Source organism: Pseudoliparis swirei, chromosome 1, assembly GCF_029220125.1.
Source record: "Pseudoliparis swirei isolate HS2019 ecotype Mariana Trench chromosome 1, NWPU_hadal_v1, whole genome shotgun sequence".
Taxonomy (NCBI): Eukaryota; Metazoa; Chordata; class Actinopteri; order Perciformes; family Liparidae; genus Pseudoliparis; species Pseudoliparis swirei.
In genome coordinates this window covers 9,985,928-10,010,483 of record NC_079388.1, presented here as the reverse complement: position 1 = coordinate 10,010,483, position 24,556 = coordinate 9,985,928, and the positions used below count along the sequence as shown (strand labels likewise).

Here is a 24,556-nt window from a genome sequence, read left to right as displayed (position 1 = left end):
TGTACAGAAAAAGAATGCGAAAACATAAGAAGAAAGATGGAAATGTTGTTAAGAGTTGAGACAGGAGGGAAGCGTGTGGAGTTCTGAATGAGTTTCCTACCGACTCCTCCACACTAGGTTTCCAGCTCGGAGTGGCCCAGCGGCTGCTGTCATGGTGATTTGACAGTCTTGCCGGTGGGATGATGACTTCACTTCCTGTTTGAGAGCTACTGTGAACCACCAAGCATGCAACTTGTAGTCAGTACATCCTCCACATGTGCATTGGACAAAGTTTTGTATTTTGTCCAAGAATTATTTCTTTTATGTCCTTCAGGGAGACTGATTTGTATTTCCCAGCCCACTGACCTGGATATTACTGCAAGTGAGAGGGAAATAACATTGGTTGAACAGCTGGCTCCGCTTGCAATCTGCAGCACATCTGCCCGTTTCATGGCTGTCTGTGGTCCAGAGTTTGAGTCCGTTCCTCTCCTCTCTCCAGGCAGCACACTCGTTTATCCATCTTTCGGTTGGTTTGTCTTTCAGGGTATCGAATATCTTTCTTTACAAAGAGTATTGTTCTGCTAGCTAGTTATGTCCCCTTGGTATGCTGTTTGGTAAAACAAGGTTGATCCGTCTCATGTCCCAGGTACAGGAAAGAAATAAGCATTAATTCAAGGATGGAAAATAAAAAAAACATTTTAAAAAGGGGAGGTCAGATATACTTGTCTTGAGTTCCTGGGTATCTCTACTCGGTCTCTTAATATTTACAGGAAAAACAAGATAAGCTACAATGAGAACAACATTAACAACAACAGGCACAACGACAAACGGACAACAAGAACAGCAAGTGTAACGATAAAAGGATGTCAATATTTAAATCCATTCATTCAAAACAAAGAATATCTTTGTGTTTCTTTAAAGTAATGGCAAGTCAATATGACCTGATTGTGGACCTCCTCCTCCTCCTTATATGACTAGATAGACAGAAGCATTGCCATCTCTTCCCGTTAGCCGCGTTAGCTTAGTATCTTTGCAAGGCAATGTAGACAGTCATGCTGTTTGTGGGGTTGAGGGCTGGCTGTCAAGCCCCGGAGGCCTTTGCCTCGATCCTCCATCTGAGTCTCTTAGCGCGGTGTGCCTTCCGGGGCAGCGGAGGACGGGGTGCTGGGGGTGGAGGATCGAGGGGTCGCGGCAGGCGGGGTAGCAGCCGGACTCCCAGTTTCGCTGCTCGGGGTGCAGGCAGAGGAGCTGATGGGAGCGGGGGGCTCTGACCCCGGCACGCCTGCCTGCTGTTGGCTGGCTTGCTGCTGCTGCTGCTGCTGTTGCTGCTGTTGCTGCTGCTGTTGCTGCTGCTGGGCCAGGAGGGTCTGACCACAGACATGGTGGTGCTTCTCCCAGTCCTTATGCTGGCAGAAGGAGCCGCAGTAGCGCGCTGTGTTGCAGCCGCTGCACGTCTCGCTGGCTTTGCGGCCGCAGTTCCAGCAGCTCTGGCAGACAGAAAGACACAATGTCACCTCACACAGAAATAATACAGCGGAAGAATTTACAATCCAGACAATTGGCCAGTTGAGCTGAGCTTTTGATTAGGCTACGAATGAAATAGTCGTCAGGACCCCTTGTTTGGCTTATTCTTTGCGTAACACACTATCATGCGTTAGCGATATTAAAAGGCCACAAAGAGAACTAGCAACAGTTATCACAGCAACAGTCTGCACATAAACAGAAGGAGTTTCTCCTTTTACAACACTTAAGCTTAAAACAAACCACAGACAGATGAAAAACCCATCTCTGATAACACTTATGGCCTCTTATAAGTCTTAGAAACCGCAGGGAGAGGAGGTCAGGGCGGCTGTATATCCACAGGAAACAGGAGAACAAGGTTGCAAACAGCTTCACAGAGTTTACCTCTGGGGCGCTTCTCTCTCATAAACATCACTCCTGCAATTAATGACAGATGTGTGCCATATTTCCCTCTCACTTAACTGATTAAACGTCAAGGTCTCTAATGGTGATTAGGACATGAAAACTCCTCTCAGCTGAATTGGTAACACCTCTCTAAACATACTAGCTACTCTGTCGGAAACAAACAGAGGGAGGAGGAAAGCGAGGGTGATGTTGGATTGACCTGGTTATATATTTGCAGAAGTACTTTTAAAGTTGTGAACAATCAGAAACCTCTTTGATATTTGAAAGACAGAATACAATGATTGGCTTTCCTTAATACAACAATGCAACACAACAGAAACGTCTTTGTATGAGAAGATCCTATCACCTGTGTCATTAGGGAGCTACGAGAACATCTAAAGTGTCGTCAAAGCGACAACAAAGAATGATCACAACTGCCAAAACAAGAGGATGACGATGACAGTTCTCATGATGTCTGAAAGATTGAGGGTACACCTTTTGATGCCTTGAAGCGCTGCTGTGTGTTCTTACCTCGCTGGAGTCTTCCTGTTGGTTGATTACGGAGAGCGCATCGTCGGCCGCCTGTCGCTTGGCCTCTGCGACCGTATGCTCCATCTTGGCCCGCTCGGTGCTGATCATCTCGTGCGCCTTGCGCTCGGCCTCTGAGACGGCCTTCTGCAACTCTGACACAGCTTGTCGCTTCACCTCATTCACGGCCTCTTCTGGAAAGAGTGCGGACACAGAGGAAGTCAAGCCTCCCGTACCTGCAATGTAGTGTGCATTGGATCATTCTGTGAGTTTATTTTTTAATGAACACACTGATGTTTTCAGTTTTTTTCTAGGATACAACAGTTATTATGTGTGAATATAGACAGTTTATAACAATTTTCTGAAAGAATTGCAAAGTTTAATTCGACAGAAGTGGAATCTAAGATTGTGTCTTCTGAAAGATTAATGATAAAAGCAGTTTCATGTCCTAAATCTGTAACACATCTGGAGGACAGACACTAAAACCATAAAATTAATGCTTTCACTCACTTTTATGTTCGGACAAAATCTGAGCAAAAACCTGACTTGTAGTTAAATGATGAGAATTAATTCACACAGAGATCCTTTTCTGTTTTTGTTATTCCAAGATCATCTGCATCGGGTAGTAACCCCTGGGATACACCAAATGTAACCAGATATCAATTTTTAAATGTGGTAAATATACAATAGTGGATTAAAACATAACACACTGATAGCTTTTGTTTAATCATTAAGGCCTTTCGGAAGTAGACGGTGACGGTGACAGGTTTATTCAGCTACAAAAGGTCCTCTAATGGGTCGTTGAAAGGAATATATTTGACAATATATTTTTTCTTATAATATCCTCAAGATAACAGCATGGGCCAATTAATCACAGGTAATAAGTCAGAAAACATACTTTTGAAATGTAGCAATGTGTTATGTTGTACTTGTTTGGGGTAATGAATAACCTTGCCGTGCGGGTGTTAAGCAGTGGAATTCCAACCGAACGTCAAAGCAAAAGGATTTTTTTGGTTTGCTCCCATCAAGCCTGTAACTTGACTAATTGTGTATGCAAATGAGGCAATTTATATTTAAATTATGCATTTCCATTGTGATCCCTGAGGCCCATGTGGTGAGGGAAGTGGGAAGCCGGTAGGACACCGTGCAAGGTGCTTGAATATTTATCACCAACTGTAAACAATTTGCCCATTTCAAACAGATGTATTCATCGCCATACTCCATTGTGTTAAAAATCACATTTTGTAATCCTCCCCAGGTCACATTTAAATCAGTCTCTCCTCAGCCAGAATATATGCGACTGAAGTGAAAGAGAAATATGGAGAAGAATGCAGAGAATGAAAATATCAGGCAGCATTTATCCTACAGACAAAAGATAAATACAGCTTTAGGTCTGGCAAATACACCTCACTTTACTTAATATCCTTTGTAGACATTACACTTGTATTACAAATGTAACATCTGTTTTTAAAATATCAGACATAATGTGTGCTTTTCTAAAGACAGGCATTTGTTTCCATCGTCATCCAGCTACATTTTCAAACCAGGGTGGTTTTGTCTTGAACCGACTGTGCTGCCTGAAGTCATGGAAATTGCCCTTGTGCAGTGTGATATATGCCTTGTGCATGGAATTGTGATTACACACCAAATGCCTTAGATGGAAGATCGATCAAAGCTGGTGAGGGGAGGAGAGGACTGGAGAGCAGGCAGAGTCCCAATGGTGATACTCAATTCAATTTAAATGCATATTACTTGTTCTGAGTATCTCACACATCATGCTCGGTCAAGCAAGGGGACAATTTCTTTTCTCCGAGGGGTTTAAAAAGCAGATATACTGTATCACTGACGGTGAATACAAAGTGGATTCCTCGAGCAGTGAGCCCTCAGCGGAAAATTCTTTCAGTTTTTCAGGACAGCAATAATGGTGATTGCGGCTGTGCTCATGAGTTTAAAGAATTCTGTTTGTGTACACTACAAATGTAATGGCTACTAATGAAAGCTGTTAAAGCAACAAATTAGTTTCAATACTTGATCTTAACTGGCTCAACACATTTCCCTTTTCATTTTCACGATTGTGTTAAATAGAATTGCTGCAATGTCTATGGTTAAGGACATTACATTGGTGCCAAATGCAAGAAGATACCAAGTTTTGAAAAGTAGTTTTTTTTACCAGCAAAACCACTGGACCAGCTGGTAAAGCGACTTATGTCCCTTATTTGACTGGTGCAATAAAATCGTTTTACAACCTGACATCATATTTGGAGTGTGCAGAGTGTGGTGGTGGAACTCTTAGTTGTCTTTCTTCAATACTGTATTAAATATAAATAATTTTCTAAGAGAAGCCTGACACATTAATACGTTAACCAGCAGTGGAGATTGCAGGCAGCAGACTACACAGGGATCAGAGGGGAGAATGGGGTTAAAGGAGCACCTCTCATCCTCTTCCAGCCGCCCTACTCATCTGGGTGAAAAATATGGACTTGATTTCTACAAAGCAAACATTCTTAAAAACTGCAGAGAGATAAAGAGAAAGAGAGAGAGTGTGTTTGTGTGTGTGTGTGTGGGTGTATATGTGTGTGTGTGTGTGTGATAATGGCGGGCATGGAAATGTTGCTCACCAGCTTTCTTCCAGATCTCTTCAGGTACGTATCCAGACACAGGCCGGTGCAGCAGCTCCCTGTGAATTTCTGGGGAGACACAAACAACCAGCCATGGTCGTTAACGATCAACCGATGACACAACAGAAAGATTGTAGAACTAATCATCATGTTGTAGAAGATGTTGGTTACCCTGATACGGCTCTGGTTTTCAGGGGACGTATATATTTCCACCTGATTGCCATCTGTATAATCATGATTACATAGATGATATGGCGTAGTGGCATTATGTTTGAGCATAACAGTAGAGGACCTAAAATCCACCCCTGGGGATCTCCACATAAACCATCAACCATAAAACTGCTGGAGATAATGTAAAAGATCGGTATCATCACTTTCATGTTGGAAGCAAACCGACTCGGTAGTAATGGGCTTCTTTAAATGTAGGTATTGTCTTTTTCAACACTTTTTAATGATATTTTCTGGAAATTGGCATTGCATCCCAAAAAGAATCAATGAATTAGATTCTCTGACAAAAAATGAGAAAAAATATCAGTATCCGTGGCTGTCGCACAACTATATAAGCTCGTCCAATCATTTTCTTTGGCCGAAAGCGCAAAAGAGTTGGCAACACCAACGGGTGTTTTTCAGTTGGATAACTAAATCTAGCTTACTCTTGCTGGTTTCTCCAATGTTGCCAACCCCATAATAGTGGTTTGGAAAGTGCAACGGGAAACAAATAATTTGGGTCTTTAGTTATAGGCGGAACTTATCCATAGTCAGTATATTACCTACAGAAGATGAAAGCTGTGGACAAGACCAGAGGCAACACGATTTTAAGCCACCTGAAAGAACAGCTCACATAAAAAAAAAATCTATATAAAAAAAGGGTACGCTATATTGAAGAATTCTTTACAGCTTTATCTTGCCGGTGGACAGCCTTTTAGATGTGAAACTGAACTGAAAGTGAAACTGATCGATCCTGTCTTCAAAGCAACAAGACTCAGTGGACTAAAAAAGTTCCCCATCGCAAAATGTTCTAAATATACCGTCATCTACTGGAAATACCCCCAACATCCCGTCCCCCTCTGCCCTTGCACATATGGCACACCGCACTAAGAGACTCAGGCGGAGGACGGAGGCAAAGGCCCCCGGGGCTTAAAGATAAGTACTTCATACAATCCAACAGACTTGTCCCTTTAAGAGAGCTAAAAGAAAAAAGACACACTACAGGAAAGTGTTATGTACATTATGTCCAACTTAAAGAAGTGGTGGGTAAAAAACGTTCTATAGCAGGGCTCCAGACTAACTTTTTTAACTAGGAGCACAGTCGCTCCTAACTTAAAATGTTAGGGGCGCAAGCAGAAAATTTAGGGGCGCACTTTTTCCTGGGTCAAAATGGGTCTTGGGTGGCACCTTCTATTCATGCAGTCGAGCTATTGAGTGCGTGATCAGCAGCTGGCCGCTCTGCCGTGATATGCGCACACAGGTGAGCACACCTCCTTGAAACATACTATTGAGAACATATTCGCTGACATGAACCTGATGAACACAGTTATTTTTTGTTTTTTCAACGCAGACTTTTTTTTGCCTTAGGCGCTCGGGATTTGTCATAGGCGCTCGGGAAAACGACTTAGGCGCCCAAATTTTCTCTGCAGGAAAACCCTGACACACTATAAATCGACTTGCAAAGTTTTCCCATCATTTTACTGTATTACTGATAAATAATTTGACAATATACAATCTTATGCCTGTTTGCCTTCATGAACTGCAAAACATTCACAACAGAGAACTCTTCAGAAGTTACTGTATTGAGTTTAAACATATTTGAAGAGAAAACATACCTTGAGCATGTGCATGTTGCACTTGATGTGGCCAATCAAAACATTTGTTGGTTTCTAGAGATGCACCGATCAGGTTTTGGTGCCGATCACGATCACTGAAATCAGTATCTGCCGATCCGATAATACCAATCACCGATCACGGTGTTGATTGAACATTCTATTTATTGTGTAGCATTATTGCCTAGGACTATGAGGAAATACATATATAAAGCAACTCAAACATTAAAGAAATTACCGATTTCTTTAAACATTTAGGACTTTACTTTGAAAAATTTCCTAATTGATACATTAAAATTGTTTGATTGCTATTGTAGGATTTCAGATATGTATGGAACACAACTGCATCATTCATTTCCTGGAACTCTTGGGGAAATCTATATACAGGACTTTTCTTAACATCCAGACTGACTAATTTTTATAAACTCTTCCTTGGTACAGTAAACATTTTTAATGTTAGCATAATTTAAGCTAAATCTCAGAAACTATCTATAAAGATACAACATCAGTTCATTGTTTACTTTTATATGTTAGTGTATGATTTGTCAACATCTTATTTTGATAAACGGATGTTGTTTCACGTGGTTCTTTCCGCTAACTTTGCAAAACCGGATGTTGTCACTTAAATCCTTCCGCTAACGTTATCAAAACCCTCGCGCGCTCCTGATGGAATGTGTTTACCGTGAGCATCAGTCTATAAGGGCTCAGACATGTGAGAGTCGGCTGAGTTGACCCAGAGATTCAACTCGGGGGACGGGGACGCCGCTCGGTGGTGAGGATCCCCTCGTGGACCTCTCACTCTGCGGCCCTCGCCCTCGTTGCGTCTCCGCTGCGGTGCGCCTCTACAGGCCAGCCTTCTTCTTCGGTTTTCGTCTCCTTTCTTCTTCTTCTGGAGTTAATGTCGGTTAGCAAACCAGTCATTCAGGCATTACCGCTAACTATAGTGGGCTGAAGTGTAGAACAAGTTTGTAAACAACAAAAATATTTAATAACAAAAAAAAGAAATCTGCTAATTTACTGGTCGCGCATGCGCGAGTTGATGAAAAATTTACTCGCACTGTGTCTAATTTTAGGCGCAAAATGCGACCATTTGGTCGCAGTCTGGAGCCCTGTATAGAGGTAGTGGAATAAATAAACTCATAAAGAAAGACGAATACAGATGGAAGGATCAGTGGAGATGTAACGGAGACATGAACAGAACTCACTGGAACATGGCTTTAAGCAGTCCGGTAAATAGACTAATTGCTTGGCCACTTCAACAGCTCTCTATGACATGTGCATGTGTGTGTGATCCCCTACCGGGTGTTGCGTTGTCTTGTGCCGCCGGGCTCTGCTGCCTTGACTGCCCACTAGCGGCGCCCTTCTTCAGCTCTTCAGCGTCGCTGTAGCGTCGGATCCAGTAGTTGAGCTCCTCGCGGTCGGCCTCTTGGCACCGGCGCAGCACTGTCAGTGAGCGCCGTGTCTTCTCCACCATGTCCATGATACAGTTCAGCAGCTGGGGGTGACAGGGAGCGGACAAGGCGCTGAGTTTACACATAGACATGGAGGGATTGATTGCAATTCAGCAAGCCAGTGTGTGGCGTTCTTAGTGAATTATTTGTAATTATTATTTTAATATTTTAGTTCGTGTGTCATTCTTATATTCATATGTTCAGTGGTGACACACTAGACACACTCTCACCCTTGAAAGGTTTACATTGTATGTTTGTTATACTGCAGGCAAACATGCAAGCACACACATGCACAATGTTATTGTATAAAGAATAATAAATAATAAAAAAACCTTGCTCTTAGTTTTGATATGAACTTAATGTCCAACCTTTCTTTCGATGATCTCACACATCATTTGTTGATCAAATACTTTTAGGTCACTTTTATGCACACACCTTTTCTCTTCACTATGTCTTACAGTACAGTGTCATATATAACAACTAAATAGGACTGAATTGAGGATTTAGATTAGTCTCTTCTATTCAAGATATAATAATAAAAAATGTTATTACTTTTCTTACATGGTCAAGGTGTTTCCATTCCTCAGCCCACTCTCTGTCGGTCAGCCTGTGGTCAATCACTTCCTCCTGCCTGGTCCCTGTATGCATACCTGTAATCAATAAGACAGATAGAGAGATAAACAAAGGGCAAGTCAATATGACACAGAGGAACAATGAAATATTACTCCATCACTGCCATCTTTCATTTGGTCCCAGTTTGAAACTCTCTCTCCATCTATTTCTTTTTTCTCCTCCCCCACTGCCCCTTTTCTTTGCTGTCTCCATATCTCTCTCCCGGCCCGAGGGCAGGACTCAAATGACTGAGCTTCGAGTCCAATAAACATCCATCACAAGGCAAGACATGGTAAATGTCTCTCCTATTTTTAGAGCTGAGCCAACATCGTCGTAACAGCTTCATCAAGGCTCGGTCTACGGAGAAAAATGTCTCTAATTCAAGGACGCCGTGCCTAAATGTACTTCTGTTGTGTGCTCATATTTCTCACACAGTGCGTTACTTCAGTCCGGCATCAGGTCCGAGTGGCCTCAGCATCTCTGAGGCAGCAGGAGGGCCCTGTGGTCAGGAGACTGTTTGTCAGTGTGTTGCACCAACACGCACCCACCAGGCTGAAGTGGACACTGACTGATTATCAGTCAGATCTCAGTGGGATATAAAGTCAGATCTCAGTGGGATATAAAGAACTGAGAAATGATGTCAAGATGATGTAAAAATGATGTAACTGTGGTAACTGTTTATTTTTGTATGTAAAATCTTCTCTCGTAAATGCGACAAAGTAAAAGCTTTGACAGTGCCCCCCCCCCCCCCCCCACGTCCTCACCAACAGGCCTGGGCCTCTCCCGGATCTCCCGATGATTGGTGGGGGGGTGTCTGTAATTGTCACGGTAGTGATGGGCGATGGCCATGTCATCCAGCCTGTAGTGCTGCGGGGGGAGCGGGCCCGGGTGGGGCAGGCCGTTGGGTTGGTAGGAGAGCCCATTGGACGGGCTGAAGCGCTGGGCGGGGCTTATGGTGCAGGGCCGCTTGCTAGGGTGAACATCCGGGTGGAGGGCACCATCTCGCTCGAAGCCGTTCTCTTTGGTTCTGGGTGAAGAAAGAAAGAAATGAGGGAACATGTGAGTATTACATTGTCACTGCAAATAGCACTTTATGAGGGTGTTTTTATTTTACTCTTTTGGAAGAATATTGAATATTGGACACTGGACAAAATAGATGAGTTGATAAAGTGAAAGAGCAGAGGACGGAGGACAAATCGTTGGTGTTATCACATCTATTTTGTAAGAATGTTTGATTAAAAATTAGTTTGATGCAGTTATTTCCTACAAAAGCCAAACTTGAAACATGTCCTCACAACAACTCTTCCCTACTTTGTGCTGCACTAAATGCTTGAGTCGACGTGCTAACAGAGAAAAGAAGTGCAGGAATGAAACTGGAATTCTTTCATGAAAATAACTCACGGCCATTCATACATGCGTACAAATAAACAACTACAGTGTGCGCTCACACACACACACACACACACACACACACACACACATACACACTCACTAACGTAGCTTCCAAGGGAACAGGAGAAATGTTGTGAGGCTGCTTCCGAAGATTAATGTGGCCAGGTGTGTTTGTGTGTGTGCATTCTTGCACATGTGTGTCTGTGTGTGTGTTCTCAGTTTTGTCAGTTCACAGTTAAATCTTGCCAACCTCCCCCCACTATCTGCACTCCTCCATTTTCTTCTCTCACTCTCTCCATCTCTCTCTCCCTCTCCCTCTCTCTCCCTCTCTCCGATGAACAGATTGAACTTCTTAATGAGCTGTTTTTATGGGCTCCTAATGCTCATCCACAGCTCTCCATATGCTCTTTCCCTCCATTCGACCGTCTCTCGCTGCCTCCCTCGACTCATCCATCCATTCTCTCCCCCCCCCCCCTCCACACACTCTCGTCTCCCCAGCCTTCCTGCAACAATGTTTATATCTTCAGGCAGTGCAGTGCACACACGTTCACAGTTTCTTATACAATGTGCGGATGTGTGTACCCATAACTTAACCGGCTGAAGATACATATATGGGCCTAATTTACATGGACATGCCAATGTCTTGATATTTCTATATTTTAATAGTTGGATTATCTTTTTTTGGATGTCAGACAGACATGGGTGGCCTCACATTGTCTCTAAGATAAAACGATTAAGCTCATTTACAAATATTGAGATTTTCTTTCAACTCTACTTAATACTGGCAATCATAAAGGCTAAAGGAATTTTATTTCTAAAATTCCTTTTTTAATAAATACATTTTGATTATATTTGAGGAATGCCTGTCCCCTTTGTTTTTACACAAATGAAAAGGTTCCCCTAATTTACATAAAAAAATACTTCACGGGGTGTAATTCCTTTACTTGTGTGGAAGACTTTTATTGTGAAACATCTGCAATAATTGTTCAATTAACAAAAGAATAGATTAGACTTCAATTACGAGTGAGAACACAGTTCTCTTAAAAAGAGAAATTCAGAGCGATAGAGTGTCGGGTTTAATTATGTTGCTGATGGAATTAATGCTGTACAAATATACATCATTATAATTTACCATGCAAGCCATTGTAGTACTAGTGAATTTTCCCTCCCAGCTATTATTTTAATATCAGCTTTGTTAGAAAACTATAGGATACACAATATGTACATTGTTGTTGTTGTCAGATTCATATTGTACTGCATCGTTCCTGGTCAGGTTCCTGCAGACCATGGTATTAATCAGGATGCATTGATGGTGCATTGTTGTCCGTAATTAAGTATTCTCATTCAAATTCCAATATTCCGACGCAGGGCTCCAATGAGCGGGAACGCAGAGCAGAGGTAAGCAGAAACAAGAGGTGCTTAGCCAGCCGTATTGGTGCTGGAGCCTCATCTGTAAGTGTTATCAGCCCATCTCCCAGGGCGCGCGCGCGCACATACACACACACACACACACACACACACACACACACACACACACACACACACACACAAGTGCACATACATGAACCTTACTCACCCCTTCACACTGAATAGAGAATCATCATGCACACACACATTCACACAAAAAAACCACTTTTTTTTCCACTGAATATATGGATGCTAACTTACTTTTTCTCTCTCTCCATATATTTTCTCTCGCTCTTTCTCTCTCTCACACATTTATACTCACACCTTTTCCCCTAAGCTCACTCCCCTAAGCACCAGACGGCCTGCAAATATGCAGGTATTACAGAAAAAGTCTGCCTATCCGACTGTTGGGGGGGAAAAGAGAGGTACAAATTATTAATATCGCTTTTGGCATTTTTGTCCCTCAGCAAATATAAAAAGTACATTTTTCTCTCCCCTGACTGTATTAAAAATTGTAGACCCCAGGAGAATGACTTCTTATTTCAAAAGACCATGCATGCATTGTCCTCGAAGCACAGACACACACTCTCCACAATGCACATACACAAATGTTCAAGAAGACGTGAATGCTTATTAATGTGTAATAGAAGGATATGTGTAAAATCCCTTTGTAAAGTTAATTTTGGATGAAAATGCAGGGAAATTTATATGCTGTGTTCCAGTCAGATTGCAGATATACTAAATAAAGTGTATGAAATAGGGCTGGGAATGAGCCACAGTCTTTAACATGTCTGCCATTGGGCTTGTGGGAAGACTGTTGAAGAGAGGACTGCAGGTTCTTACAGCGCTGTGTGTTCCTGGACAGCACGTCTCAGTGCTCGTCCATTAGAACAGAGAACATTGAGTCATCACCAAAGCCTGTGACAACAAATAGATGTAATAATTTGGCTGGGAAGGGGCACTCAATAAAGTATGGAAGTAAATTATAACATTCACAGAATACATATTCATACACATTCATATTTTCCATTTAGGCACAACAGCCTTCACTACTTTTTTCCATTCTCAAAATCAGTGTGTGTGTGTTTGTGTGTGCGTGTGTGTGTGTTCCCATCTCTTCTTCTCCTCAGTTCTGGCCCATTAAGAGCAGGTTCCAGGAGCTGAGGTGTCCAACGGAGGACATCATGAGGCCCGGTGGCACACAGACAGACACTTCCCATACATACATACAGACACACATACATTAACACATCACTATTGCCCTGCATTGGCTCAGCTTGTTTCTGTGGCGCGGTGTGTGGGTTCATGGATATACACACAGACTCAAAGGGATTTTTGAATGAGATCAAATATTGGAAAAAGCCTCAGCTGCTTTAATGTTTGGAGCTGGTATGCAGAAACCAGATCAGTCCTCTGCCGTCAAAATAGTGTTCCGACTTTCGGATCCACACACCTGTCTGGCGTCCTTCTCTTGCCGTTCTCGTTGACGTCCAGCAGGAGTTCTGAGGAGTCCACTGGGGAGGTGGTGCTGGTGTCCAGGAGCAGCTGCTCGTGCTGTGCCAGGTACTGAGCTGGGTTCTGCTTGGCTAGCCTGGCACAGTGCAGCAGCTCCCTCTGAAGGAGCGGCAGGTTGGCCTGCAGAAGGAAACGTCACTGTGTTACCAGAGGAAATGTAACATTTGTGTGCATGTTCGAGACAACGCTGGAAACCATTTATTGTGGAGATGCAAGAATATAAATATCAATTCTGCCTATTTTCTCAAAAAGATGACTCGCTCAGTTAGTCACTCTTCTTTTTAAGATGCTCTCTGTGTCTTTTTTGCGCTGATTTGGGAAACAATTACATAATCTGTCAGGTTATGTAATTGTTGTTTTTACTACAATGTCTAAAATAGATAGAAAAACACAAGGGAGATTCAAAACTGCATAAAACAATACATTTGCTTTTTGTGTAGTCAAAGTCAAATTAAGCTTAAAAAAGGAAAATATGCAGTTGGAAGATTCAAGTTGTACTCATGTGCTAAATATAATGTCATTATTTGTTGATTAAATTACAAAAATGTTACATTCAACCAGATGGATGGATCCTTTTGATCTAAAACTAAATGTAAAGCTCATAAGGCACATACAAATATGATATAATCATACAAGCTTTTTCCTTGTCTTTTCATCCCAGAAGCACCCATTTGGAATAACAAGAGGTCCATTACTTCCACGTTATCTGACCCCCGTTTGCTCATTACCATTGAACCACCACCACTTCCTGTGACCCAGAGTGCATTAACACCCAAAAGGTTTCTCCGTGGCATACACATTTTGTATATATACAGAAAGACAGAAGCTATTTTCCATCTTTTTCACATAACAAGGCAATATGCTTTCTTTTGTGGAGTTACAGGGTCATGCAGGTATGTGCGCGCAGACTTCAAAGACATCTGATGGGGTGCGTTTTGAAGCAAGAAGATGAAAGTGTGTCGTCAGGCTGGTTCAGAAGGAGAGTGGGGACTATTTCGGCGAGGTACATCACAAGCCATCTTTTTAAGTTTTAGTTCTGTTAATCTTCCAATCTCCAAGCCTCATGCTTTGTTGTTTCCTTTCCTTTCTTTTCTTCCAGTTTCACGATCTAAAGACTTTTCTTTGCGTCATTTCTTCCCATCCGACATTAGCTCACAAATTTGCTTCTGGTTCTTGACCATTCAACCTTGTCCTTGCCAACTGCATACAGAAATAATACTTGCAAAACACAACCATGATTTGTTTAGTCGGATTAATGTTTCATAATCATACAAAATCCCTCTCCAGTAATTGGCTGCAGTAAAAGAAATGCCAAGCGATGGCCTTCGCTTTACCTGCCCGAGTTAATGGTCCGTTAATAGTTTATGATCGTAATTACCCTCTGAAAAGAAGAGCATAAAATAGATTGCTTTGACCCTGGTGAACTCATCTTACATTAATTAGAGGTCATCCTAATTGCCAGAGATGTGGGATGCATTAACAATAGTCGAAGTCAAGAAATGCAGACCCTTAAAGAGACTTGATCATTTTTCATATGACAAAGTATCGCGATTTGCTTCAGTGCAGTTATGGTAACCAACATCTGCACTCGCATAAAAGGAAAAGTTCCAGTAGTGTTCAGCAGCCACAGCTAAAATTCACCCAGGATGATTTATTGTGAAAATACTGGATTTGTCATTTTGTCAAACGATGCCAAAAAACTATTCAGAATATGCTACATTCAGGATATGCTGCACTTCATCAACGTTCTGTTCCTGGGTAATTTGCAGTTGGGGTAGAATCTAGGAGACGTCTTTATTGTTCTATTTCAATGATTTCTCTTCCTCTCTCTTGAGGTAAATGTGTTTACTCTTTTCACAGCACTCCTCTCACTTCATCACGACACACACAAAAAAAGACATTTGACAGAGTATAAAGAAGAAAAAAGCAGCTCAACTTTAACTTGAACCTAGAGAAACGCTGTTACGCTGTTACTCTGTGAGCCTGTTGTCTTGTGTTGCGGGCAGCCCGCCAACTTATCACGTCACCGGCACTGTGTGGTTTATGATTGCCTCCTTCCAGTAAAGAGTCCCAACCAATTTGCGGTTTAGTATTAAGAGAAGGGGAAAGGAGTTGAGTGGGTTTGGGTGGAGGTGGGGGAATTGGGGGGGTCGGCTTGGTCTCACAGTAATGTAATGAAAAACTCTGAGCCCTGACGCGCATTGTTGCAGCTGTGCTTCGACGCACCTATAAAAGCGCCCGTACGCCTCTGACTGCTCTCTGCTACCATATGGTAGCTGGCATTAAAGGCTCTGCAGTGGCAAGACACTAAAATTAGACTGGGGATAGAGAGCGGCGGCGAAGGAGCGGCGGAGGGAAAAAAAGAGTTGCATCTTTGATTCCACAGCCATCCCAGTGATACACTAACCATCTGGCGAGGAGAAGGGAAGGGAAGGAGGGACTAGAGGATGGATAGATGGGGATCAGTAAACAGAAACAGCAAAGGGATGAAGACAGAAGGATATGGAGGGAGAACAAATGAGAAGGTGAGTCAAAGCAGACAAACATGAATACAGCTGCAATAAGGGAGTGATGTGAGAAAGGACACACGGAGGACACAAAGCTCCTGTTAGTGTTGTGAACAGCCTGTAACAGCGATTCTAGTGGGAGCAATGCCACATCAACTCAGGAGCATAGTGGATGATAATGGCTTGTAAAATGTCAACCCACACATGCACACATGTGCAAATGCACCCATGCACACAACGTAAAGTATGAATGGACTGTTTTGTTTTCACAAATAACATTTACCTCGCGCTCGTCACTCAGACACAAGCAGGTGGAGAAGGGTAGGGTGGGATAAATAGGGGATCAGGAATAGATAGAGAGGAAGAGGTAGGCAGATGGATCCAGAATAGCATTGAGCGGTAAAGGGAAATGAATAAGAGAAAATGAAGTGAGAAAACAAAACAGAGGCTGTCATAGAAACAAATGAGCTTTGTGTTAAATGTCATGCCTGTCTCTGCTCTCCATCTCTCAGTGACACACTGATATTGATCTCACCTGGACCCCATAACATGATCTAAACTGCTCCTGCACAGTACATCCCTCAATATAACCCCCCCCAGTCCCATTTGTCATATTTGACTACCAAAACAAATCACACCGGCGACACCACCAGCCTTGCTCCTTCAGACACTCACAATATGGACCTATCTGACACAAACAGCCCAAATGAAGCTCCAACCATCCCAGCCTGGAAGATTAGAGCTGTGCCATTGTAAAAATAGGTGACCGGTAACGAATGGGTGAAATAAACCACGACTGGGTGGCTCCTTCCTCTGGTAATAGAGCATGCTAATGGCTGAACATGGGGAATGCTTGCTGAAGACGTGGCTTAGTGGGATGAGGAATCGATGACAAAGGGAGCCTCAGAGAAAGTGGTGGAGGCTGAAGAGTAGCACATGAGAGGGGACGTTGAGCTCAGGCCATGGCCACGGTTTTTTGGAAACAACAAAAATATTGTTCCAGTTCAAATATTGCACAGGAAAATTACAGGTTGAACAAAGTTGTACACCTTTGATTAAGGAGTGTGAATCTAAAAGAAAGAGATCAGCCTCAGTATTGATAAAAAGAGATGATGTGAGATACAGAATGAGAGCAACTGAAATTGCAAAGAAACTGAGGTAGAAAGAAAAAGAGGTTTAGGATAGATGAGAGAGAGAGAGCGAGAGAGAGAAAGAGAGAGAGGGGGGGGGGAGAAAATGGACGTAGATATGAACATAAATATGCACATCTGGATCTGGGCTGACTAAACGTTTTCCAGGTTTGGTTGATCAGTCAGTGAAGCAGGCAAACGTTCTTAGTAAATGCATATTTAAATATCTACCTTCAGAAAGGGTATGACAAAGGGCCGCAGAGGGAAGTTGGTGGCTTCTTGGAGCTTGGAGTGAAATTCTTCGATGGTTAGTGTGGAATTCTGGAGGAGAGAGACAGAAAGAAAACACATGAATCCATGTGGAAGGCATTAAGTGAAAATATGACTTATTGGGAGCTAAGCTATATCCTGGCCTGGAGTGAATGTTTTGGGTTTTGTAATAGGAAGCGTATGTTTAGGCCGCGGTGGAAAGAGCCACAGAACACTAAGACACACATCTCCTTCAATTAACAAAACAAAAACATATGCGGGAGTCACATCATCAAAATATATGAAAGAATTGTGCCTCATTTTTAAAAATAATACATTTTGTTTTTCAAGATAAGTTATTGGCTCATTTAAAAAACGGCAACCTCCTTAATTATGTAAAGTATAAATGTATTCAGAGTAGTTTCATTTTTGTTAGTACTTGTTGCTCTGATATTTGAGTCTGCTTGTTTGTTATAATAAATAGAAATAAAAAGATGTAATATTCTAAAGAAACCAGTAAAGGATTTATGTAATATATGTCCATTAAAATGGTTTCTTCATTGCAGTTTTGTAGGATATTCTGAATCTAAACAACTTTCACTGAAGAAGCTTGGATTTGAGCCTCCCTGTATCATCACAGAGGACGTGATCTTCCCTCTCCGTTGCTTTTTCTTTGTTTCCATCACTTGGACATTTATGTGGACGCTTGCACACATGTTTTCTGTTTCATGTTTTCCTGTTGTATATGTGTCCATCAGCACAGTACATGCTCCTGACACCCTGTGCTACCCCCTTCTCTCAGTGCCATGAAACACTGCCCGGCTCTTTTCAGAGACCAGATACGACCAAAGTGACCAAAACACATTATGGACCAAGGAAATGAGGACAGAGAAGGTGGAGTATGTGGTGGCCGGGGCGTGATTACGCTCAGCTGTGGAGGTGTGTGGGGGAGTGGCTCAGGGAACAGGTGCAGGGAAGAGGCTTAATTGGCCTCAGCTGTAGAGAATCGGGGTGATTGTGCCTCTGCACTATATACTGCAATGGAGATGGAGGGGCGGGACTGGCAGACACTAAATAAAGTATCTTGCAAAACGTTACACAATGTGTGCGCATTCCTTTCTGGATGGGCGGGGGGTAGAGTAACAAGACCTGTAAGAGTACACTTAGCAGGAGAGGATATCTGTGTTTTTTCTGTGTGCTTGTCTACAGGTGAAGTGTCTGTTTGGAGCAGCGGGGCATCCGATGGGTTATACGTTTCAGTTTGTCAACACCAAAACAAACCCTCGCCTGTAACTCACATTAATGACAGCCGTGTCACTATTTTAAACTATTCCCACGATGCAGAGCCGACAGAAAAAGGAGGAGCATGCACAAGGGAGAAGTAGCTGCTCTATAACGAGCATAAATACAAACAAAGGGGGGGAGGGGGGGGAAAGGCAAAAGAATCAAGCGAGACGAAGAAATAAAACATTAAAAAGCAGCAAATAATATTTTTCATCAGCACACTTTCTGTGTTATTTCCCAGACCTGAATTTTGTTACATTCAGCCTTACATCTGTTCATCCAGATTGCGTAGGGGCTGTTCTTGACAGCTAGTGAAACCTCCTGAGTCTCCCTCTCCCCCTCTCCCCAGCACACAACTAGCTAATTAACGGTGTCACTCTTTTCAATAAGGCAAGGGGAGGGACAGAGAGACGGCGAGCGAGGGAGGAAGAGAAGGAGAGAGGGAGAGATATGGAGGGGGAAGGTACGTGAGCCAACACGACACAGGAGAGGAATGTGCATATGCAGACGGTGAGAATAATAAACATAGTGAAGCCAAAAGGAGGCTATGCTCTCTGAGGCTAATTAAAAAATATCCTCCCTCCATCTCCTCCGCCTCCTCCTTTCTGCACAACAGACAATAACTATTTCTGTATTCCCCTGCTCGTTAAGTCAAATCTTCTCAGATCACAAAGACGTACGGCACATCTTTAGATTTGCACATCTGTCCTATGAAATCTCGTTTGGATAAATGTAGTTTGATGTTTGCAAATTCAGACAAATTATAATTCATATCTGGAATATCAACACAGTTTATAGGTGGATCTTAATTTGGGTTTAATTTGTGCATCATCTTAAAGCTACAATCATCTCTTTTATTAGCTCTAAATAAATACGGTTTTAATAATGCGACACACCTGCACAACTTCAGTGATAACAAAAGTAACAACTCTAATGTTTATTGCCTCTGGTTTCCCATGTTTTTTTTCCAAATTGGATCAGGACATAAAAACACTCGTCTCCTGGTCTGATGTTATTCTTTTTCCGAAAGGACAACATGCTGCCATTGTTTTGTGTGTCAGGCGTGGAGGCCGAGGTTAATACATGCCTGGGTTTATTTTACACTTACGCCTGAAGGACCAGATCGGGGACGTTTCTGACACAAAAAATAATAAAAACAAACCTTGAAGAAATACCCCTGAGGTTTTTATAATCAGAGGCAAGTATTTTAAGTATGTTAAGTATTCATCGAAGTGACAACAAACGTGACACTATTTAAAAATATATATATTTAAACTTATTTCATCTGCTTCTTCAGGCATGCTGAACAAATTTCTAAGAATTATTCTCAAATGTCCTCCGGATGTATTCACTTATTCCTGCTAACTTAAGGCCCGGTGTCAATTTTCACTCCATGATCCCTTTGAACAAAAGCTCGTATACACGGAAGCCACTCACCACTAGTCCGAGCACTAATGTGCGGACCCGCTCGCCGATTTCAGGTGAGATGTCGTTGCCAAACTGCTGGAGAGTCGTGAGGAAGCGCTTGAGCTTGCTGAGCTGCCGGGCGCCGCAGGCCGGCGGCAGCTGCTGGTTGGCCAGCGAGGATGAGGATGAGGAGCTGGGACCATTGCTGTAGCTGTTCGGAGGAGAGGGAGCGCCGTTGAGCGCCGTGGGAGAGTGGCTGCTGCCATTGGTTACTGTTTAAGACAAAACAGAAGTGGCGTTAAGAGAGACTCATTCCATTGGGCAAAGTAGCACTGCGTTCACGCTTTCAAATCACCGGAAATAACCTGAAATCCCAGACTTTACCTTGAACAAACACCAATAAAGGACACAACAAACGTCAGCTTGGCTGAGACCAAACCAGTGATTTGGGATGATTTACATTCCCCTGAAAACATCAACAACCCTCAACATTTGTTTCCAATCGCCTCGGCTCGTTTGATCCTTTGCGTCATCTCATAAAAAACACATTTCTGCATCTGAAGACATGTTGCCTCCCTTTCCCTCCTTCTCCCTTTCCTCCCTCCCAGCAGTCTAAACAAGCAGGGACAGTCCCCCCCCCCCTCCCCCGCCCACCCCTCCCGTCGCGCCAGAGCACGGGAGCGGTGTGCGTTTGTGTGTTTGTGTGTATGTGCTGGGGGAGTCGGTGTACAAAGACATACAAGGCGGCATAAAGCTTTCTCACTAATGAGATTAGGTTTTGACTAGCGATCCACTCACTCCTTCTCTGGCTGCCGTCCAAAGCCGCCACTGTAAAGAGAGGAGAGAGACGAGATACTCAAACTGCATCTGGTAACAATTACGTCGGGTGGAAATCAAAGCATACTGCTTTGTTAAAACCTTCGGTATGCGTAATGAGAGAGCTGGGCCTTTCCTCCCTCATTGCACGGAAGCCCCGATGTTAATTGTGGAGTGTGAGCGAGAGAGAGAGAGAGACATACAGAAGGATAGAGAGAGAGGGGGCTGGTAGAGAAAGCAAATGCTAAAGATGAAGAAAGGGAGGATAAGTGATTGAAAGAGAACTAAATAATGCCTCTGGAGCAGAGAACCAGCACTACTAACGCGCCGACTTGAGCACTCTGAGGGTTACAAGGCCTTTGATTCTCTGATTCTAGTGCTCTTCATCCAAGTGGTTAAGTATGTACTTCTAAGTGAATACTCGGGTGTAATTTACTCGCCACAGGCTATGGGGACGTTGTGGCATAGCTCCAAGGGTTCGTAAGCTTGGTTGTTAATGAACTTGTTAGGGGAGTTGTTTGGAATGACTGCAATTTGGGAGATTGGGAGAGTTCCATTCAACTTGTTACGGAGGTTTTGTGATGCTGATTGATTTTTAAGTTTTTTGATTTTAGGTTTTAAGCAATGCATATTGCAACTGTCTACCCATGCATGGAAGCATGCATATTTGTTCTGTATCAGCGTGCTGCTGTGTATTTTCAACTTGTGACACAGTGCTATGGATTTGGCGGCAAGACTGCATTGACTTGAGCCGCAGAGTGCACTGCCATGTTCATGCAGTTCACATGGCAGTGCCACAGTTTTGCACTAAGTAGTTCCAGGTAATGCAGTGTCACCAGCGTGTCGGAGTAATACGGCAAAATACGTTAAACCGTGTAATGTCCTCGCTAGAGCCAGAGAATAGTTTATCCTTCTGGGCTACTAAGAAAAGACAACAATTCACTTTCAGGTGATTATGCTTTTATAAAAACATAGTTGTGAATATCGTATTCCATTTGTGTTAAAGGTTTCCCGTGAAATGCGACACCCTGTACACCTTTAAGTTGGAATCATGCATCTGATGTGCAGCCATCAGCTTGGAATGTATTCATGTTCAGCATCACTGCAACCACCAAAGTGTAATATGTAGAGATGCACCAACTTGACTCTTCCAACTCTCTCAATATCGATGCAACTATACCACCACTCAGCGTTGATCCAATACTACGACAGTGCTCTCTTCTCCCAAATGTAACACCACACAGCACGGCACTTGCCAATTGCAATAGAGGACGTGTGCCTCCGTTGCTGCACCATAACCCCTTAACCCACAACTGTAAATCTGTCTTTACTCACATGTGGTGGGGGTGTAGGAGCTGTTACGGGGTGCTCCTTGCGTGCTGGGTGGGGGAGGCATGGTAGGGGGGGTCAACCGGGACTGTGTCTTGACGTCCGCAGGTGAGTCGGGCATGGTGGAGCGCTTCCCAGTGTGATCTGAGGGAAGACAAAGTGAAAGGTTGGAATGACATACCAAAACATAACTTGCTGGTGGCTCGACACAGGAAATAAACTAAGCTCGGTGCACAACATCCCAAAAAAATTACATCAAAATGTGGGCATAAACAGCAGTAGAATTTAATTAGCTAAAAAGGCGCCGGAGAGGTGGACCAGACCAGTTCTGGTGTTCGATGGTTTACCACATCGAATGTCTGGCCACAATGGCATGATGCAGATGCTCAGACTGTCAGAGGAGGAATGAGAGGGGGAGAAAGGAGAGACTCACAGACAGACACCCGAGAGAGGAGCGTAAATCTGCTGCGGGTACGAGTCTCATTGCACCACCATCTGTGCCGTCCTGCATGGCCGCTGTACAGAACGGTGACACAGTACCCTCCTCCCCTGCTAACGACTGCAGTGCTCATTACACACACACAGACACACATACAGCCGTAATGCTTGTACCTCTGGAAACATTATTCACATCTGTTCAGGACCGGAACAATGAACTAATTTGATGACAAATTCACAACACAGACTAACTCGTTCTGAACTTGTTCTTTTACATTTTATATTCTCTGACAGAAATAAACACAGCAGATACGGAAGAAAAGTCAGATCATACTCGCACTAATTCAAAGTAATTTAAAATATAAGACTTTGTGAAAAAACAAAACATTTTAAGCATCTTTGTGTACTAGAAAAGCGCTATAGAAGTCTAAATTATTATTATTATTATTATTTTCTTTGATAACAACTATTTTCACCGATAATTTTCCATTGTACTCAGCTTTCTGCACATATCTAATGTATGAGAGCAAGAATAAGATGCTTCTAAGCCCATATTGTGCAGAATAAGCTACACACTATCCCTCAGCAATGGCATTAGGACAGAGTCAACTGTCCCTGTGGCACATTGTGAAGGTGAGATTGTAAAAGAAGAGACAGGAAAGAGGATGCAGGAAGAGAAAAGGGAGAGAGGGCAGAGGGAAGGGAGGGGCCGCAAAAGAAACAAAAGTACTATCTGTGACATTGGGAATGAATAGCTGTAATCATAGAGTGGATGCATGTGCTTTGACTCAAAGACACGCACACACACACGCACACACACACACACACACACACACACACAATGTGTAATCAGGGGGGTAAGGGTGCATGTTCAGGGAAGAGGGTGGTCCCTGTCACATAGATGTCTCAAGACCCTAGAGTGTGTGACTGTGTTTTGCATGATGAATATGCCGACTATTATAATTTATGAGAATGAGCGCCCCAGGTACAAGGTCAAATATGTATGTTATACTGTTTTGAAAATGAGGTCTAAATCAATGTATGCTCTCCAAACTGTGTACGGATATATACTTTGTGAATATAAGAACACGTTGTTATCAAAAGATACAGGATAATCTACTCGTCACTGTCACTCTACAATATCATGCTTCGTATCGCTGGAAACTAGAACCGTCCAAGCTTTCCAATGCACCTGAAGTAAGGCAAGTTATGGTGAAACATCGTGAAATAAAGTTAGAAAGGGAATTATGACCTGTTTACAATTGTTATAAACAGCTTATAAAACATCATTTAAACTACAAATAACAAGATGGTTTCAATCCATAAAAATGCAATCTTATATTTCATATCATTTGAATTGTGAGTTTTTATATTGGAAAAAAAGCACCCATTATAAATGACTGTCACAAAGTAAAAGGATAATATTCAGATTAGTTGATGGTTCACACTGACTTAAGAGAAGGATATATTTTGGGGATAGTCTGGATAGTCCGGATCTTTGTAGACCAGCTGCTATGTTCAAACAACAATACGGAACATCAATGATTGGCAATTAATATCAGCGGCCTTCTTTTTCTTTTGTGCTGATCTGCTCTTTAATCTGATCCATTACTCTGATCCGAGTTTTATGATCCGTTGCATCAATAACCTGGAAACATCTCTCATCGAAACACACAGCAGTTAAATCTATGTTCTCGTCAAAGTCTTTCACAGAGGACGACGCTATTTACGTCCAAAACAGCAGATTTGAGTGATTTATATGTCTGCTGCATTATAATCCTTGAGAAAGCCACACAAATTGGCACCATGTTTTCAGACAATTTCTGGCCACACTCGATACAGTCACCAGATGGCAACACACACTAACAATATACATCATTGTCTTTGTCTCATTCATATGAATATATGGATTCTTCATACATTTATTTGACTGTAAAGCACGAGGCTCTTCTGTCATATGAATATTGATCTTATTCATAGCATTCATAACTTTTACATTGTGTTTGGGAGATTAATGTTATTGCTAAAACACTGAGATATAGATATATCTTTAAAAATGGTATGATGAATGTTGTATTTAATTGCATTTTCATCAAGCTGCAAATTAAGTAAGAGTAGGTAAAGACATTCAGTTGCATCATTGTCTATTGCAGTGGTTCTCACATGTAC

General features: G+C 42.6%; 1 protein-coding gene across 1 annotated transcript in view; it reads right to left on the bottom strand.

Annotated features, from left to right (window-relative positions):
• Positions 1-1,020: 1,020 nt before the first annotated feature.
• The window catches only part of runx1t1 (RUNX1 partner transcriptional co-repressor 1), a 57,071-nt gene continuing 33,535 nt past the window's right edge, over positions 1,021-24,556 (bottom strand). Inside the window, exons 2-11 of the mRNA XM_056415550.1 lie at positions 21,956-22,093; positions 19,835-20,076; positions 17,096-17,185; positions 13,166-13,347; positions 9,678-9,940; positions 8,863-8,951; positions 8,150-8,345; positions 5,031-5,099; positions 2,416-2,606; positions 1,021-1,466 (exon numbers count right to left, since the gene is read on the bottom strand). Coding sequence (XP_056271525.1) covers positions 1,104-1,466; positions 2,416-2,606; positions 5,031-5,099; positions 8,150-8,345; positions 8,863-8,951; positions 9,678-9,940; positions 13,166-13,347; positions 17,096-17,185; positions 19,835-20,076; positions 21,956-22,093 — 1,823 coding nt within the window. The 3' untranslated portion in view covers positions 1,021-1,103. The remainder of the gene's footprint in view (positions 1,467-2,415; positions 2,607-5,030; positions 5,100-8,149; positions 8,346-8,862; positions 8,952-9,677; positions 9,941-13,165; positions 13,348-17,095; positions 17,186-19,834; positions 20,077-21,955; positions 22,094-24,556) is intronic.